Source organism: Pantherophis guttatus, chromosome 1 (assembly GCF_059756535.1).
Source record: "Pantherophis guttatus breed Tessera chromosome 1, ASM5975653v1, whole genome shotgun sequence".
NCBI lineage: Eukaryota > Metazoa > Chordata > Lepidosauria > Squamata > Colubridae > Pantherophis > Pantherophis guttatus.
This window is the reverse complement of record NC_142063.1, coordinates 151,419,455-151,438,657: the sequence shown is the minus strand read 5'-3', so window position 1 is coordinate 151,438,657 and position 19,203 is coordinate 151,419,455. Positions and strand designations below refer to the sequence as shown.

Sequence of the window (19,203 nt, the reverse complement as noted above, 5' to 3'; positions counted from 1 at the left end):
TGGTCTTTACAAAGATCCCCAAGACCACTCAAAACTCATCAAGTCATGGAAGCATTAGATCACATTGACATTGAAGATTGACTATTTTCAGAATATAGTCCTAAGCATTCAGTTCTGAAAATAATTTCCTGGAATATAGCTGGTTGATTTAATAAGTATGATGTTTTATTGAATCAGTATTGAAGTAATTTTGATATTATTCTATTAGAAGAAACATGGATGGACGATCATTTTTATTTTCGGGGCTTTGCTTTGTACTAGAATTTCCAAACAAGGGCGTTAACAATGTAGAGTTAACAACCCTTGTATGAAGTGTTTTAAAGGCAGAAACAACCTTAGTAGGGCAATATGAATAATATTTATTATCCAGTTAAAATTAAAAGTATTTTGGTTTAATAATTTATTCATCTTCCACCAGTTAAAACAGGACCCCAAATTAAACATATTTGAATGGAATTGTAACAATTTATATACATTCTGCTTTTAAAATTCCCTTATATACATTTTGTGATGCTGGGCAAATTAAGCACCAAACTTACCTTAATAGTAAAGTACTGGTAGCTAAGTTTCCTTGTTTATTTGCCAAAAATGGACAAGTGGATTATATGACAGGCAATCTAAAGATCACAAAATCAACTGTGTGAATTCTTGTTTAGCCAGTGTTTGTAATAAGTTAAATATACTAATTTAAATGGTACATCATTCTGGTGAGTCACATTTACTTGCGGGTGGGGAGCAAGCATGATAGATTGGTCAGATTATTGGTCAGTATTAGATCAGAGAGTGATCATCAACCTATAATTTTAAGCTTTGTAACCACCGATAAACCCAGAATCTGTTTAATACACCTTGGATTCTAACATTTAAGTAGAACACTAATTTCATGGAGAATCTTCCATTGGTAGAAGGTCAATGTTCCTGATGCAGTTACTATTGTCCCCTTTCTCAGATCATTTTCTAAGATTTGGAGAATCTCTAGAACAACATAAAAGGTGATACAGGGGTCTGTGACTAGGAGGGGAAATCAAGAAAATACATTTCCAAGATGGAAGCCTTCTCTGGATCAAATGTGCTTCTGCGGAAAGGGGAATTCAGGACTTAATTTATGTCTTTGTTCCAGCTAAATTGCAATAGCAATAGCCCTTAGACTTATATACTGCTTCACAGTGTTTTACAACCCTCTCTAAGTGGTTTACAGAATCAGCATATTGCCCCCAACAATCTGAGTCCTCATTTTACTGACCTCGGAAGGATTGGAAGGCTGAGTCAACCTTGAGCCTGGTGAGATTTGAACTGCCAAATTGCAGTCAGCTGGCAGTCAGCAGAAGTATCCTGCAATACTGCATTCTAACCCCTGTGCCACTGTGGCTGTAGTCAGTTGGTGTATAAAGTAATGTATTTTATAGGAAAAGAGTGTTGGTAATGTTAGTCTAGTTAGTAGAAATATCACTGATCTATGACATAGAGCTGTAATGGTGAACCTATGGCACATGTGCCACAGGTGGTACGTGCCGCTCTCTTGGGCACGTGAGCGCAGGGGTCATGCACGGGGGAGTGCGGGGTTGTGGGCGCATGCGCACAGGAGCAGGGGTGTGTGTCACGCATGCATTGCATTATGGGTGCCAGCACGCACGTGCGTTATCGGCACACAACAACAAAAAGGTTAGTCATCACTGACATACGGTTGTGTTGTGTTGTGTTAGCATGTAATGCTAGACTTTTGCTTAGCTTTACAAGGATAAGTAGGGATGTGCAAAACATCTTGAATTAAGAGGATTGTGCATATGGTAAATTTCCATGCCCTAAGCCCCTGTGCCCTCTCAAATCTTGTTACATTGCCTCATTGTGGTGTGTGGGGGTGTTCCTGGGATGGATGAGCAAAGAATAATGGGAGTGTATACCAACACTACATATTCCCAGCTGGGTCACCTGGGGTGAAGGCCATCCCAATTGCCTAGCTAAAGCAAGCAGGCATCTATATCGAGCAGCAGTAATAATAGAAGATATTGGAGGCTGATGATCACTTTGGTGGCAACCGCAGAGACGTCATTTCATGCTGTGCAGGAGAAGGCAAAAGGATTCGCCATTTTTGTTTCTGAGGGAGATGAGAAACATTTTTATCTGTGCATTTAAATTAAAATATACACCTCTCCTTTTCATCCCCATTTCCTCCACCAGATCTAAAAGTTATAAACCTGTATCTTCACATTAGAAAAATCTTTATACAGGAGAAATTTGCCTCAGATCGGAGGTGTTGCGGCTGTCATTGTTGACAGATTCAGTCGTGGCTCTTACAAGAAAAGCTTCCAACTGTGCGAGATGGTTAACAAGAAGAGATTCATAGCTACTGCAAATAGAAGTTTTCATTTAATTGGTGATTCTGTCTGTGGAGATGATGCCGCCTTTCCCCAACTGCTGTTACTTGAGAGTCCTTGCATAATAACAATTCAAATGGTAGATGCTGTTTCCACACAGAAAATTTAGAACTAATCCGTAGGGAAAGTCTGTGGCTTTGTGTCTAATTTGATAGCGTTCAGCAACTGCTGTGTTCCTTTCTGCTTGTGGTGAGGCCGTAGTTGCAAGTTACGAGAACAACGAATCCATTCCTTTGTTAAACTGCAACTAGACAAGAGACTGTTCCTGGAAGTGGAAAAAAGCGAATCATAAAACATGTCACATTATGTGTTTCTTCAAGGACTTCTGTTCTGAAACAACTCTCGGCTAGAGGACGGGACGGATTAAATGGTGACTGAACATGTTCAAATTCTGTAAAGGCAGTGTTTTCAGTGAGATGTGTCTCCATGCCTTTTGTCCCAAGCCCATCTGTATTCTTGCAAGTTTGGAGGATTTTTCAGGCACTGCCAACCGCAAATGCTTTAAATTTGTATGACAAAAGATTACAGTAGAATACATTTGCATTTCCTTACCACTGTTTTCAGTATTGGGATAAATTAAATCCACAGCTGTATATAGCCTGATCTTCAGGGGTTTTGCCTAGCTTTATATCGTTTTGAATTCAGAGATTTAGTCCCAAGGACTAAAGTCCTGTAGGACCCCGTTAATGAATGCAAAGGCTTATCCTGAAGTAAGGTTGTGCCCAAGTCATCCAAGTTGAAGCAGATAGATGCTATGATCAAATTATCTTTTTAAATTTCCATTCCCACCCCCTCTCCGTGTAATATCCAAACCAACAAATTAGTAGTAATTTTAGACACAGTCACTCTCATTTATGTGCAATGGAAATGATCCTTTGAAAAGAAAGAAGACATGTAGGGAATGCAGCTGCCTAGATCAGCTTGCAGGTTTTCAAGCTGGGTCTTTCTCATGGTTTACCTCTTTATCCTCTGATATCTTACCAGAAAAAAGTTTGCTTTCTAGGAATTCAAGGAACATGCTGGATGACCAAATGTAGAGATAGTGGCTCATCCTTGCAAGCACTCTGGTAGATAGTTTTCAAGGACTTTTCCGTAAGGACAGAGTTCTGGGGGTTTAATAGGAGTGAAAGAAAATCTGGACATTTACTTTATGAATAAAACAATTCCAAAAATATTAACCAGATAACCTGAATGCTCTCTTCCTTGCCTTTTCATTGAAAAAAATAATAATTCAAATCTTAACAGGTTACACTTATTCAGTTATTCATTGTTGAAAATCAGTCAATTGATTTTTCATTTTTGAGATAGGTTATTTGATTTTTCCTGTTTCTGAATTATTACTAAGAGCTAGGATTTTGTTGTTGTTGTTGTTAATTTCATTGTTTTATTTTTACCTTTACTTACTTTCAGTTTAAATTATTTATTAATAGGCACAATGTTCTTCAGTTTACTTAATTAAAGCAGTAGAACTTTCTAGAAACATTTTGAAGAAGAACAAAATAAAATAAAAATAACCAGGACTGAAAAATAGAAAACAAGTATTTCTTGACTTACATCTGGTCCTTTAAGGACTGTTTGAAGTTACTTTGGCCTCAGTAAAGCACTTCGGCCATTGTAAAATGTCACACCAACATCGCTCCCTAATCAAATGACTACATTTCTGGCATTTGATAACTAATATTTATGACTAGTTGTAGTGTCCCACCATCACATGATCACAATTTCTGATGGGATTTTTTTTTGCAATTTCCAGCAAAGAACATTCATTTAGCAGAATGGGTTTTACAACCATGTGATTTTACGTAATAATCATTGTAAAAATGGTCAGAACTTAGGCCCGGTCATGTGAGTACCTCAACTTACTACCGCAATGACTTATAACTAAAATTCCAGTCCCAACTGTTGTAAATCAAGGATCATCTATATATGAATTCCCTATTTCAATGTATATCAAGCTTTTACAATCAAGCTAAAAATAAAATTGTAGAGACTTCTGGGGGAAAAAATTGCTTAGCAAGAAACAGTTATAAACTGGAATGGTTTCCCATCTCAAAAGCAAGGCCTTACAACTGGAAGGCTTATAACTATCTGCCTCACTTCTCCTGATGCAGTGAAGTTATCAGAAATAATGTCAAACAATATTATGTATCATTATTTATTACTCTTTAAAACGTATTTACCCAAGTTGTGCCACTTTATTCTCCTATTGGCTGTCACGGCAGTCAGGAGTGGGTGAGACATCGGCTGTTGTCCAATAGGACTGAGTCTACTGGAAGTCTAAGCTCCGCCCCTTCCTGCTTGGCTCCAGTTTTTTGACTTGATCTGCCAGGACGGTCGTGTCTATAGAGTGCTCTCTCTCAACATCGCTTAACTTGGCCTTTTGAAATTGGAACGGACTGGACTCATCTTTTGTTTAATCCTCACAACTTTCGGCCGCTATTCCTTACACTAGACTGCTGGCTGGCAGCTCTTTCAAGCATGCGCACGAGCTTGCTCTGCCGCGTTTCCTGGTGCTTCCGTCTTTGCTCCTATATACTGAAGACTATGCGGCCAAGTCTGTCCACCTCTGGATAGGCTGGGGATAGACAACCTAAATAGGTTCTGCAGGGAAAGAAATAATAAACTTAATATACCGTGGTAAAGTCTCTGAGCCAGGCCCAAGGCGTGATTGTTGGTTGACTTCAAACACATCTATGCAGGGTTTTTTTTGTCGTCAACAACAGAGAAGTAATTTCCCATTGATACCTTCCAAGATATTTTTTCTGGATTCCCCGGCTAGCCTACAAACCTGGGATTTCATGGTGGTCTCCTATCCATATACTAAGCAGGCTCAAACTATTTAGCTTCCTAGCTGAGAAAGATTGTCCAGATGCTATTACCTGCTAAAACACTGAATGTAGTATACTGTTAAAATACAGTGTCCTTGCCCTATTTTATGCTAAAAATTTGCTAAGTAGCTATACAGTGCGACTAATATAATAGATTGTACGTATGTGGGCTCCATTGGGATATTGCATTCCTAGATGGGCAATTCTAGGATACATAGAAAGTCATGTTTTCAATCACCAATACCGCTTTGGGCCAGATTGAAAAATTATAGTAACTGCTTCTGTTCCTAGTCCCCCCATTATTACAGATACTTATTTAAAAATCATTATTTTTAAAAGTTTTATCCCCCCTCCGAATGGCTCAAGCGGATTCTGAAGTGATCAGACTGATAATTGCTATGTCTTGGAAGATGTTGGTTCACTGATGTACTTTTTTATGATGCGATAAATATTGATCTCTTTTTTGGGTGAGTGTTGAGACCGCTGGGCCGAATATCATTGTAACTCTCCTATAAATAAAGTAGCGTTTGTTTAATTGAATTGCACTTTGCTGCAATCCTTGTCAGAAGTTTATTTCATAAATAACTTCTTCACTATACAGAGAAGTGCCAATATTAATTTAGTGCATCGATTAAAATGGTTTACATCACATCTATGTCTATATACTCAGAGGTAGTCTCATTAAGATAAGTGGATCCTACTTCCTGGTATTTGGTTTATAAGATTAGCATTTTATCCATTCCTCTTCCCTCTTCTTCAGAAGGAGGATGGGAGCCTGTGCCCAAGAGAAAAGTATAAAGTAGTTTCATGCAGTTTTCAGAATTGCTGATTTAATGATATTTTTTCCGAGAATTCTTTAAGGAGCCTCCAGCAGATGAAAGGAATTAAAATAAATGGGATGAAATTATTTGAGATGAAAATGAATTGAGGGTCTGCTGGAAGGAATATTTTAGACATTTGTACGGGAATATTGTAACATGTTGAAGATTGAAAAAAAATGTTATAAAGGTTAGTGTGCAAGAAAAAAATAAAAAATAATGTCATGATGCTGTGAGAAAATGGTAAGGTTGCAGGTGTAGGCAGCGTAGCTGGAGAAATAGCAATAGCACTTAGACTTATATACTGCTTTACAGTGATTTACAGCCATCTCTTAGCGGTTTACAAAGTCAGTATATTGCGCCCAACAATCTGGGTCCTCATTTTACCCACCTTGGAAGGATGGAAGGCTGAGTCAACCTTGAGCCTCTTGAGATTTGAACTGCCAAATTGCAGGCAGCCGGCAGGCAGCAGAAGTAGCCTGTAGTACTGCACTCTAACCACTGCGTCACCATGGCTCATCATAAGATAATGGATATATTTTGCTTAAACACTGGTCTTATAATTTGTCAAACTTGTCTTTGAAGACTATGTATGTGCCTGAAGATTGGAAGACTGCCATTATTATTTCCCTACCTAAAGAGGAAAGATGGCAAAAGTACCAAACTATGGATTTTAATTTGTTAAGTACACCTGAAAGGTGTTTGGCAGAATTCTGACAGAAACAACAGAACCGGTGACAATGAACAAAAAACATAAAGCACATTGTAACTTTGCACACCAGATTTTCACTTTTCAGTAACTCAGTGATTCTCAACATTTTCTTCACCACGGACCTCCTTTAAATATCTTTTTTGGTCACGGACCCCCAAGATGTAGCTCAAAATTTAAATCATAACATTTCTTCAAACCTTTGCAGACTCCCTATGACAACATTGTCCCTCCCCAGGGGAGAGGTCTGCAGACCACAGGTTGAGAACCACTGCAATAGCTCATTAAGAAATATGTGTCGGGAAGAGAGTTTTTTGTATGTAGGTTGATTCACAAAAAGCATATATTAAAGTGAAGAGGCTTGAATTATGGACTGTTTTGCATGATTATGGAGTTGAAGGTTAGTTGCTGAATGCAATAAGGTAAGATAAACGTGTGAGAATAAATGGAGCATTTAGCAAGAGTTTCAGCATTGGGCAGAGTAAGAGGAGGATGTGTGATGTCCTTGGTGATTTAATGTGCTTAGGGATCCATATATAAGGAATGCTTATGGAGATACTAGAGGTGTGTTGATTGAAGACTATCATTATATGTATGCTTTTGAATGCAGATGATGTATTGTTGGGTGAAAAAGTGAACGATTTGCAAGGAATGCTTGATAGATTATACAATGCAAGGTGTATAAACCTGCACATTAACATATCAAAAACCAAAGTGCCGTATTTTTCGGATTATAAAATGCACTTTCCCCCCAAAAAAGTGGGTGGAAATGTCTGTGTATCTTACAGAGCAAATATGGGCCTGGTTTTGGTCTCCTGAACCCTCCGTGCATCCTGTTTTTGCCCTCCCCGGCATCCAGAAGCACTCTGCAGGCCAAAAACAGGCCAGGGAGAGCAAAAACGGGACCTGCGGAGGCAAAAAATTTATTCTCCCGCAGCGCACCGAGAAGAGGCGTGCTTTTTTTTTTCTTGTTTTCCTCCTCTAAACCTAGGTGCGTCTTATAGTCCGAAAAATATGGTAATTGTGTTCTACAGGGGGGGAAAAATAGTGATTGGAAGTTATACATAAATGTCAAAAAAACTAGAGCAAGTAGATGAATTTATGGCTATGGTAGAATGTTGACTAAGGATGGGAAAACAGAGAAATTTGAAGATAGGCAAATGCTGGTAAAAAAAGATGGTGACTAGTAAAGCTAAAGGTAAACATTTTCCCCTGTCTAGTTATATCCGTCTCTAGGGGTTGGTGGTCATCTCTGTTTCTTAGCCAAGGGAGCCAACGTTGCATGAAGATGTTTCCATGGTCATGTGGTCAGCATAATTGTATGCCGAAGTGTACAGAATGCTGTTATCTTCCCACCAATGTGGTACCTATTTATGTACTCACTTTTGCACACTTTCAAACTGCTAAGTTGGCAGGAGCTGCGGCAGGAACGGAAGGTCACCCCGTCATGTGGTAGCTGCTTGGATCTCCAACTGCTGACCTTCTAGTCTAGAAGCCCAGCACCTTAACTGAGGTTGCAAAGGAGGAGTACTTGTCAGGAGACGCAAACATGACTGTGCATAAGAGTATGCTTCTTCCTTCTTTGTGATACAAAATTGAGAGTTGTGTATACAAAGAGAAATAGAAAAGTAAATTGAAAAGTGTCTGTGGCAGGGTGGTTTTGATTTAAATCGAGTTGATTTAAATCACAATTTAAATCATGATTTAAATCACTAGTAAAAAGGCTTGATTTAAATCAACTCGATTTAAATCATAATTTTTAAAGAGCAACTGTCATCTCTGCTACTCCTTTGACCCACTGTTGACTCACCGATAGTCCCAGTGTTGCAGAATATACAGCCTCATGCTACATAACTAAGCTCCATTTCATGCTGAATAAACTAAATTATTTATGTATCTTAAATAGAAAACTATCTTACGATAGATTTTTACCCCAAAAGTTTTTTATTAAAATAAATTCGATAAAAATCAAAAAAATCTGATTTAAATAAAAAAATTCTGATTTTTTTGATTTTTTAAAAAAAATCATTGATTTTTATCCACCCTGGTCTGTGGTAAAGGGAAAGATGGTCAAGAAAGAAAAAGTGTTGAATGAATGTAGATGGAAAACCAAGCATGAGTGACCAATACAAGCAAGGCTTGGTCATTTAGAGAGAATGAATGAGGATCAAATCTCAAATCAAATTATGAAGAAAGAGAAAGTGAGATGAGAAGAAGAAGAAAAACACCAAGGCAGTTGCGGTTGGATGGAGCTGATAAGAGAGAGCTGATAAGTTTAAAAAACAAAAGAAAATGTATGAAGATAGTGAAAAGAAAGGTTTGTAAGAACAACCTTTAAAAGGTCTTCTTGTCTTCTTGTCCTCTGAGAAAGAATAAATTATAACTTTGTCCAATATTCAGCAAGCATAATTTTAAAAACACATTCTCTTTTTACTTTTTCTCTTATGTGCATTTCAAAAAAAAATAAAATAGCTGAAATAGAATGATGGGTCTAGCTGTAATATAATATATTAATATTTAAAAATGCTTTTATTTGCTGCTTGAGGCACAATTTATTTTCTGTAACTCAACATGTATTCTTGAATTTCAATTTTCTGTGACATTGCAACATTCATGTTGGAGAATATTTCTCATTTTACCAACACTGGAAGGGGCGTGTGGATAACTTCGTTCAGTACTCTAATTTGAAAAGATAAACCACGTAATCCAAAATATGCTTCAGTACATGAAGTTTAATTACTGGGATATTCTGCTTTGAGAATTACCTTCCAAAGGAGAGCTTATGAGTTAATAGTTCTGTCATGCACAATATCTGGTAATATCTGAATGCATCCATCCCCTGTTTTATTATAGTTCCATATAGCAAATTGTCTTGGAATTGGAAAATCAAATGTAAATTAATTTTATGTGCAGTCTGCATTAAATAAAAACTACTTTCTTGTTAAGGGAGGGAGATGAAATATTCTTTTGAATGGAAAAGACCATTTTTACTATATTCATGACACTTCTGCACTTTCATAACATGGAAAATCTCTGTCTCTGGTTTGAGTTTATAATACTAATAGGCAAAGAAAAGACTGCCCTACAGCAACCACGTGATGAGAAGAAACTACCAGTATTAGCAAATTGCAGCCTGAAATAATCCATCCATTGGCTTTTTATAGTTATAACAGGAGGTCCTTTAGTGAAGATTTGCCTGGGGCCTTTTTTCTCCTGAAATAATTGTAGGCTCTAACCTATCCAGAGATTTTGGTGGCAAGTTATTGTCCTTTGATATCAGGATAAAGTAATACAGGTAGTTCTCAATTTATGATCATGATTAGAATCAGGACGTCTGTCGCTAAGCAAACTGTCATTAAGTGAATTGCACCCAATTTTAATGTCCTTTTGCTGTGGTTATTAAGTGAATCACCAGAGTTAAGAGAACCTCTTGGTCAACTGGGAAGGTTGCAAATGGCAGTTACATGGCCACGGGATGCTGCAACCATTGTAAATACATTCTGGTTGCCAAATACCTAAATTTTGATCATGTGCGGAAATGTACCGAGTTGTCCTAGATCCATGGGACAGAGACATGCATGTTGTTTGCTTCTTTAAATGATCATCACTGGTGGCGTTGGGGTTGAGCTTCATGAGGCTCACTCTTTGCTGTTTTTTGGCAGTGACATGGTGCTGGGTGCTGGTGCTGGATTTCTTGGTAGTGATGGTCTCAAAAGAGAGCATTTTGCTGGCAGTGGTGGCTGAAGGCTGGATGATGCTCCCTGATGCAACAGTGACAACTGTCACCTGGTTGATGGTTCTGACTGGCATGCTGTCCAGGAAATTCTGGGAGTTGAAATCTACACATCTTATCGTTGATCAGGTTGAGAAATTCTGAAGTAGAGAAATGCTTATTGCTGATGTTACATTTATTGGATAGAGGGATGTTGGATAGGGGGAAAATACTCTATTTTGGGACCCAACTAAAATGTTCATCATTTCTCAGCAAAAATATGTGCTTAATTTTGAATGATAATCAGTTTTTGCTTCTCTGAAAAGGTTGTATGCTAGATAGTCTAAGATTCTGCCCAGAGGAGAATTTAAACACTATATAAATGAGCTTTAAGAGGATTCTTCAGTGTTTATATTTAGTAGACTTCCAGAAGAAGAAATGGTGGACTGAAGACAACTCTGTGAAAAACGGGAGTTGAGGACCATAGCTAAAGATTGAAGGGTCAATGAATAGACCGGCTCTTTGGAACTTCTCTGGACAAGGAGAAGACATGTCCACATGCACATTGAATAGTTGTTCTTCATGTGGATATTCCAAGATAGCAGTCCCTGGTGAGTTTTGAGCACTGGGAGATGACAAAAATAGGCATCTTGCCCACAAGCACAGTTGGCCGCCTTTTAAAGGGCACTAACTTCACTAACTTCACTTTCCAATTGTATTTGGAAATTGCTAAGAGGGGGTGAAGAGTTATGGAAATACCATTTATGATTGCGATGAAGGTTGGAAGTCACATCATTATGTATTTCTTTTCTTTGCCTTTACTATATTCTTACCTTCTTTTCTATTTTCTGCATTTTTCTTCTCCTTTGCACCTTCCATTCTTCTATTCCCTTTTCTTAGTTAGTAATAGATTTTGCTATTTTAATTAAAATCCTTAGCATTTAATTTATTTTAATAAATTAAATTATTAATTATTTCATGCATTTTAATTTAATTAATATTTAAACCCCTTAATTGTTCCTTACGTTCAAATAGATAGACAGAGAGGCAGGGAGGATTTTTCAGTATGTGTAGTTTTATTTTTATATATCATATGGATTCGTTCTAGAACTAGAAGAAGCAAGGTCTGAAGAGACTCCGCTTACTAAGACAATAAGTTCTTTGTCTGGCTAAATGCTGATAGACAATTTCATTGGTTGAAGAAAATGTGGTATCTTCAATTGCATTTACATTATTACCTTATTGTATCCTCACTGAGATGGAAAGAAAGGTCAACCTATTTACTTAAGAAGCAGGGATAATGGGTCTCCACAGAGGAAGGGATAAATTTCTGTCTTGACTCTAAGGGCAAGTTAGGGTATTGTGTTGACAATGACAGATACATTCACTTTGACATGACCACATGTATATAGAACAAAGTATTCTCCACCAGAGGATATAAGGAGGGAACATTACAACCAGCCTCCATCCCTCCTGGTTCACCAGGAGGGATGGAGTAGTAGTCATTACTGATTTTCTGTAGAACTATGGCCCATAGACTCCATCAGAAGGTCAAAATTTCAGTTCTCTTCTGAGGGCCCTGCAGCTGTTAAGTCTCATGGAAACAAGATCTTTCAGAAATAGATTTAGCTGCAAGTTTGGTTGAATGGATGCAGGCAAGTGGGGTGGGATGGGGTGAGGAGAGGAGAGGAGAGGAGAGGAGAGGAGAGGAGAGGAGAGGAGAGGAGAGGAGGTGGTAGATTGCTCACTCTTTCCCCAGGTCTGGTATTACCTTTCCAAATGAGAGAAACTCCAGTTTCCAGCTAGGTGTTCCTGTGCTGAGTGCAAATTTGCTTAATACTTTAAATGATTGAAGAAAGCAGATGGGCTTGATCATTGCACGCATAATGATTAGAACAGTTTTGCGCGATTGTTTTGCTGCGTAATATCCATTTAATTGGGCAATAGTGTAAAATAACAAGGAAGTAAATTTTCCTTTTGAATTGGGCCAGGTATCCCGAGCAGCTGGATACCGTTTTTAGATTTTATTTTATTTTATTTTGCAAAATTTCTGCCTGTGGCCTTGCTGATCCATTTTGGTTGTTCTCACATGATTCTGCATTTGTGACAGTGTGACATTTTCTTAATAAGTGTTTAGGAAGTGATAATAGTTCTGAGTCATGGCTGACTGTGCCTGGCTGTTGGATGTAGTTTTCGCACAGTGAGACTTTATGGCCTGATTCACTGAAATATGAGACTGCTTACAGATTCCATGCTGAGGAACAAAAGAATAATGGACCGCAAAACACATTTCACTGCTATTAGCTTTTCAAGCAGATTGAGCCATTCGCTAGTATGCTTGGGCAATTATGTTTGCATTTGATCTTTGCCCGCTTCCTGTTTCCAAAAGTGAGATAGTTGTTTGCTTTTCTTTCCTTTCTCCATCCACCTTTGACCTGAGGCAAGGAAATACATTGGATTAACTGGGGCAAATTGTCAGCTAAGACTAAAGTAGAGATGAAAATTGACTGCATTGTCAATGACATGCCTCCAGCATATAATTTGTGTATATACTGCTGTTGTTCCCTGGTGTGTGTTGAGCCCCATCTAGTGGCCGGGGACAAATCTTTCATTGTTTGGAAATTGATTTGATGATGTTTGACCCAGAGGGCATCTATCCTCCCACCATCCCTCAATTCTGGAAAAAAACGTGCATCCTAAGAAGCCAGACTCTGTTTTCAGGTAACAGAAACATCTAGAACAGGGTGTCAAACTCAAGGCCTGCAGGCCCAATCTGGCCCATGGGGTGTTTAGATCTGACCTGTGGGCTGCCATGGAAATAGTGAAGGACCAACCCCCGGTGCTTCTGCCAGTGAGAATGGAGCTCGGGAGGGCCGTGCGTGGCCCTCTCAGGCTCTGTTTTTGGCCGCGATGGCCTGCTACAGTCTTCTACCAGCAAAAACAGAGCTCGCGGGGGGGGGGCGCACGGGTCCCCCGGCCCCATTTTTGCTGGCAGAGGGCTAACAAAACAAACTAAAAACAAAACAAAAGGAGAAATGTTTCCCCTTTTACATTTGAGCATCCAAAAAGGGATAGGAAAGGAGAAAAGAAAGAGGAAAGACAAAGAAGAAGATGGGAAGAGAGCAAGGAAGGAAGAAGAAGAAAAGAGGGGAAGGAAGAAGAAAGGAGAATGAAGAGGGAAGAGTGAAGGAAAAAGAAGAGGGAGGGACGGAGGTTATAATGAGAGGGAGGTAGGGTCTGAGGGAACTCCTGCCTTAGCACTTGGCCACCATAGGTCCCCCCTGACATGAGTAACGTTGAGCTGGCCACACCCACCCTGGCCCCCTGAGGTCAAACACAATCCTGATGTGGCCCTCAATGAAATCATGTTTGACACCCCTGATCTAGAAGAATCCAGCTTAGTCCTTCTGAAGATAAAGTCTATATCCCATACACGGCATTACTGTTTTACCTTATCCTGTTCTTTAATAAAGTATCAAGATTTACATTTACGGTCTGGTTTATTAAAGGATAGGAGGGTTTAGCTGCATGTCAAACTATACACAAAGTAACGTAATCAGGACAGAACAGTCAAAACATGGAAGTAATGTATAATATGTGGAAAGCTGGCCAGTCATGCTTCATCATGCATTGATGTTGAGCTGCGCATCACTGGCAAAATAGATCATAATAAAGAGCCATCAAAGATGCTGATTTTTGGGACATATATGGCCATCAAAGATGCTGATTTTTGGGACACCGGGAAATATATACTACTTGAAGGAATCATCAGGACCTGTCTAGATTTTTTTGAACATCTTTCTTACACAGAAGATTGCTATAAAACTATTGTTATTCTTTTTTTCCTTTTTCTACCAAAATGCCCACTGCAGATACTGTGATGAAAACAGACTGTTGATTGAAAGAATCCTGTAGGATATATATGTGTGACTGGGGGCATCATCCATTTTTCAGCAGAGGACAATTTGGCAGTTTTACTTCCAGTGCTGTGGGTTCCCGAGAACTTGAATCTTTCAGATTTTCCATTGAAAGGAAGCCCTATAACCGTGATGGCGAATCTATGGCACATGTGGTGGTGGCACACAGAGCCCTCTCGGTGGGCACGCGCGCTGTTGCCAATTGCTCTTCCTGGTTCCATCGCGCACTCGAGTAAAGACCAGCTGGCTGGTGCACATGCACGTACCAGAACCCGGAAGAGAGCAGCTGTCCAGCGCGCATGCACACAACGGAACCCGGAAAAGCAGCTGGCCGCTGTGCAAATCTTTAATCTTAATCTTTTTTCAATTTAGTAATGTTATCGAAAAGTAAATAAAACTTCAAAACAATATCTGATGCACTTTGTTTGTAGCAATATTTCCCAACCTTGGGAATTTCTAGGAATGTGGACTTCAGCCCCAAGAATTCTCATCAAAAACAAAATTAAAAGAGTTAAAGGTATTTTGGAGGTTTTCTAGTCCAATCCCCTGCTTAATCAGGAAATCCTACACCCGTGATGGCGAACCTATGGCACACATGCCACAGGTGGCACGCAGAGCCATATCTGTGGGCACGCAAGCATTGCCCAGCTCAGCTGCAGCGCGCATGCGCGCACCAGCCAGCTGATTTTCAGCCCTTCTGGGCCCACCGGAAGTCAGGAAACGGGCCCTTTCCGGCCTCCAGAGGGCCTCCAGGAGGTGGGGAAGGCCATTTTTGCCCTCCGCAGGCTCCAAGAAAGCCTCTGGAGCCTGGGGAAGGCGAAAAACGGGCCTACCAGGCCCACCAGTAACCTTTTTGCCATTGCATGCCAAAAGTGTGGGGAGTGTGGGGGGGTCGCATGTGCGGGGGCATGGCATGGGGGAATTGAATTATGGGTGTGGGCACACATGTGTGCGACCCCCCCGCCGCACTCCCCCGTTTTTGGCACGCAACGGCAAAAAGGTTAGCCATCACTGCCCTACACCATTTCAGACAGATGGTTGTCCAATCTCTTCTTAAAAACCTCCAGTGTTAGAACATCTACAACATCTGTAGGCGGGTCGTTCCATCTAACTGTCAGGAAATCTCTCCTTAGTTCTAGGTTGGTTCTCTCCTTTATTAATTAACTTTCCATCCATTACTGCTTGTCCTGCCTTCAGGTGCTTTGAAGAATAGGTTGACCCCTTCTTCTTTATGGCAGCCCCTCAAATATTGGAACAGTGCTGTCAGTGGTCATGCTGGCTTTAGAATTCTGGGAACTGAATTTCACACTCCTGGAAATTTCCAAGGTTGGAAAACCCTGGTTTATAGACTGCCCAGAACAGACTAATCATGATTTGCACCCACTTCTCTCTCCCCCACATAACATTTCTGATATTTTACCTTCTACATGCAAGTAAGAAACTCTGAAGCTTTCAAAACATTCATGGTTGATCTTGTAGCTTTTGTTAGCCTTTTAATCTTAATCTTTTTTCATCGTTATCGAAAAGTAAATAAAACTTCAAAATAATATCTGATGCTAGGAAGGAAATATAACATTTTAGATTCAGATATAATGACTGACGTGCCATAATTTAGGAGTGCAATGGAGGATTGGTTGGATGGGGTTCTAAATATATCAACAGAAGTGAAATTGTTGGGCTGAGAAAGAAGGATAGTCCAATTGAAGAAGATCTGATCAATGAGCAAGACCACGAAAGAACTCTTCATCAAAATCAGCTGTGCTATATAGTTGCTTTCCAAGGCACAAAACAAATTTGCAACTCCATTTTAATTAGATAGTTTCCTTCATAAAAGTAAATTATCATCAACTTTTTATCTCTAAAATGCATTTTAGCTTTTTTTTTTGTTAAAAAAACTTTTATTCCCAGTACTTTCTCTTATATTGATATACTTGCAATACACTTGGGGATAGTCGAGACTATAAAAACTGTAAAATACTGCCTGAATATTAACAGCAACTTACTTATGAAGCTAGAATACATTTAGAATACAGAAGGAGCACTTCATTACATTTTGATGTGTTTACCATGGCTTCATCCCTCTCCTTTTTCCCTCCCTCCAGGAATTCCAGAAAGGAACTTAATGACATACGATTTGAGTTTACTCCAGGCAGAGGTAAGACTTTTAATTGAAATTATGTTTTTATGACTCCAAATGGAATTTCAGAAATTGATTTCTGTTTTATCGGCTTAGTATAAATTAGCTCTATGAAATGTATCAACCAAATGTTTTAGACTATCCTAGTTCACCAAAACAAATCTAGTGCCAAGTGTGCATGTTTTTAGTGGCATAGTTATGGATTGAATGGTTGAATTCAGAGGATGTTATATAGGCAAAGAACTATCTGGTACTTTTGCTTGATTTTAATCTAATGAAGTAAAGTCCATTACTGCCTTCCTGCTGATAGCTGATCTAAAAGTTTTATACTAAATAAAATGTTATGGTATGCCAGTAAGTGGTCCTGATGTAAAAATTAACCATAGGCAGAATATAAAATATGTCAAAGGCTTGATAATGATGCTTTTAATACCATCTCCCATATTCCTCTAGGAGATACTATAATGTGTCCCCTAGCAACAACAAGGAAAACATAGCTGTTGAATACTTTAATCTTTGTAGCATACTTCAAATAGCAGCAGCTCATCTATTGTCAGGCACAAAAAACCAAGTCCACAAGTGAAGGCCCAATTAAACTGATTTATTGCTAAAAATCTCTGGTGACAGGAATCTACTCAACTAACTGGTCAGCACAGTTAACAGAATTCAAGTGGGGTGGGGTTGGATTTAGTCTGCTTGTGGCTATGTAGGGATTCTAGGCCGATCCTTCTTTTAACTCCGCCCCCAGGTTCTTCTACTGCGTCTCCTATAGCTGAATGTCCTAAAGAAGTATTTGTAATTGCCTTTGCTGATAACCTGTACAGGTGGTCCTTGACATACAACCATTCCTTTAGTGACTGTTCAAAATTACAATGGCACTGAAAAAAAAGTGACTTCGAACTGGTCCTCGCACTTATAACTATCACAGCATCTCCACAATCATGTGATCGCCATTTGCAATCTTCCCAGCTGGCTTCCGATAAGCAGAGTCGATGCAGGAAGTCACTTTCACTTAAGGATCATGCAATTGACTTAACAATTGTGGCCAAAAAAAAAAAGAGTTGTAAAATCCAATATGACTCACTTAGCAACCATCTTGCTTAGCAGTGGAAATTCTGATCCCACCTGTGGTCATAAGTTGAGGACTACCTGTAATGGGCATAACAGAAATCCAGAGGGAGGAAAAATACTGACTGCATGGATAATAGTGAAGAATGCTAGATGCTGTAGGAACAGCTTCTCCCAAGCTACAGGCTGCCCCTTTCTGCTTTAACTAAAGCTTGTTCAGGTTTAAGCTTTGTAGATAATTTTTTAAAAGCTGCGGGTATTCAAGACAGCCATGTTTTAATTGACCTGTCCTTTGGAAATCCTTTTATTTTTATCGTTGCACAGCTGACCATGCTTTAAAAGCAACCTCAATGCATATGTAAATAAAACAACAGTATTGGGTCTCTGTCTGACATCTGCAATATACACAGTTGAAGATACAATGGCTAGATATAGTTCTCCTAACATATGCATTTTGATTGTAGCATAAAATGTTTCCTCACTGAAAATATCAGAAAGCGGGGTAATACAAGAATATATCTAGTTGAGACTGTTGGAACAACATAGCTTAGGAAGGCTAGAATAGACTATGAACAATACTTACAAAAGGTACAGCAGCTTTCTATATTAATATGCAGCTATAGTCAGTTTTTTTCTGATGAGGAAATGCTAGTGCTGTTCTTCAATTGAAACCTTTTGTGTAGACCAGGGGTGTCAAATTGGCGGCCTGCCAGCCGGATGTATCACACACAAACCACGCCCATCCTAGCTCCGTGAAGGGGGAAAATGTCGCGAAACATCACGTGACAGCAACATGACGCGGCGAGTTTGACACCCATGGTGTAGATCCAGTAGGAGGCTTCCAGGTTACAATAACATTTAGCTTTAGATGTTTTGTGTGAATGGAATTACTCCCTTTAAATTGGGGAAAGGGAATAAAAATGTTATGTCAGGCAACCATGCTTGTTTAACAACATTCTTACATTTCCATATCTCTTTGAATAAAGATATCCAATTATGTATTATGAGAGAACTTCGGTACTTAAGCAATAGGCCTTTATAGGCTTTGTGAAGAATGTATCAGTGGGGTCCTATCATGTTGAAACTGCAGAGTAGTAAGTAATGGAATGCAAGTTGTTTTTAATGAAAATAGTTTTGATTTAAGCACATGTTGGCAATGGATGTTCATAGAGTAAATATACTTCTTATACAAATTGCCTTGGCTTATTGTTATTTTTCATTTTTTTCTCACTTTTATTAGGACTAATGCCTATTCATTTCACATTTTACAGACACGGCAGATGGTGTATCTCAAGAACTGTTCTCTGCAGGCTTGGTTGATGGCCACGATGTAGTTATAGGTAAATTATGTTTCATTCTGAGATTACGTTATACCCAAAACTCAGAACATTAAATGCATACAGGCCCATTCATAATAACATCCGTGCTTGGATTTTTTATGGAACCCCTCCCTCCCCCCCCCAACATTCTTTCTTCAATTGACAATGTATATTTCCTGATATGATTTAGACAAATGCTTCACTTTAGTTTAATTCAGGTGTTCTTTCTTCACTTTGATCTTTATGTTCTAAAAATCTTATATTAGTGCCTCTGTTTTTCTGTCCTTTCTATTCCTTCTGTCATGTCCCTTTGGATTGTG

General features: G+C 39.1%; 1 protein-coding gene across 2 annotated transcripts in view; it reads left to right on the top strand.

Annotated features, from left to right (window-relative positions):
* Positions 1–19,203, top strand: part of STK39 (serine/threonine kinase 39) — a 141,653-nt gene that overhangs the window by 108,301 nt on the left and 14,149 nt on the right. For both annotated transcript variants that reach the window (XM_034426776.3, XM_087882009.1), the window contains exons 15-16: positions 16,462–16,514; positions 18,836–18,904. In XM_034426776.3, the coding sequence (XP_034282667.2) occupies positions 16,462–16,514; positions 18,836–18,904 (122 nt within the window). The remainder of the gene's footprint in view (positions 1–16,461; positions 16,515–18,835; positions 18,905–19,203) is intronic.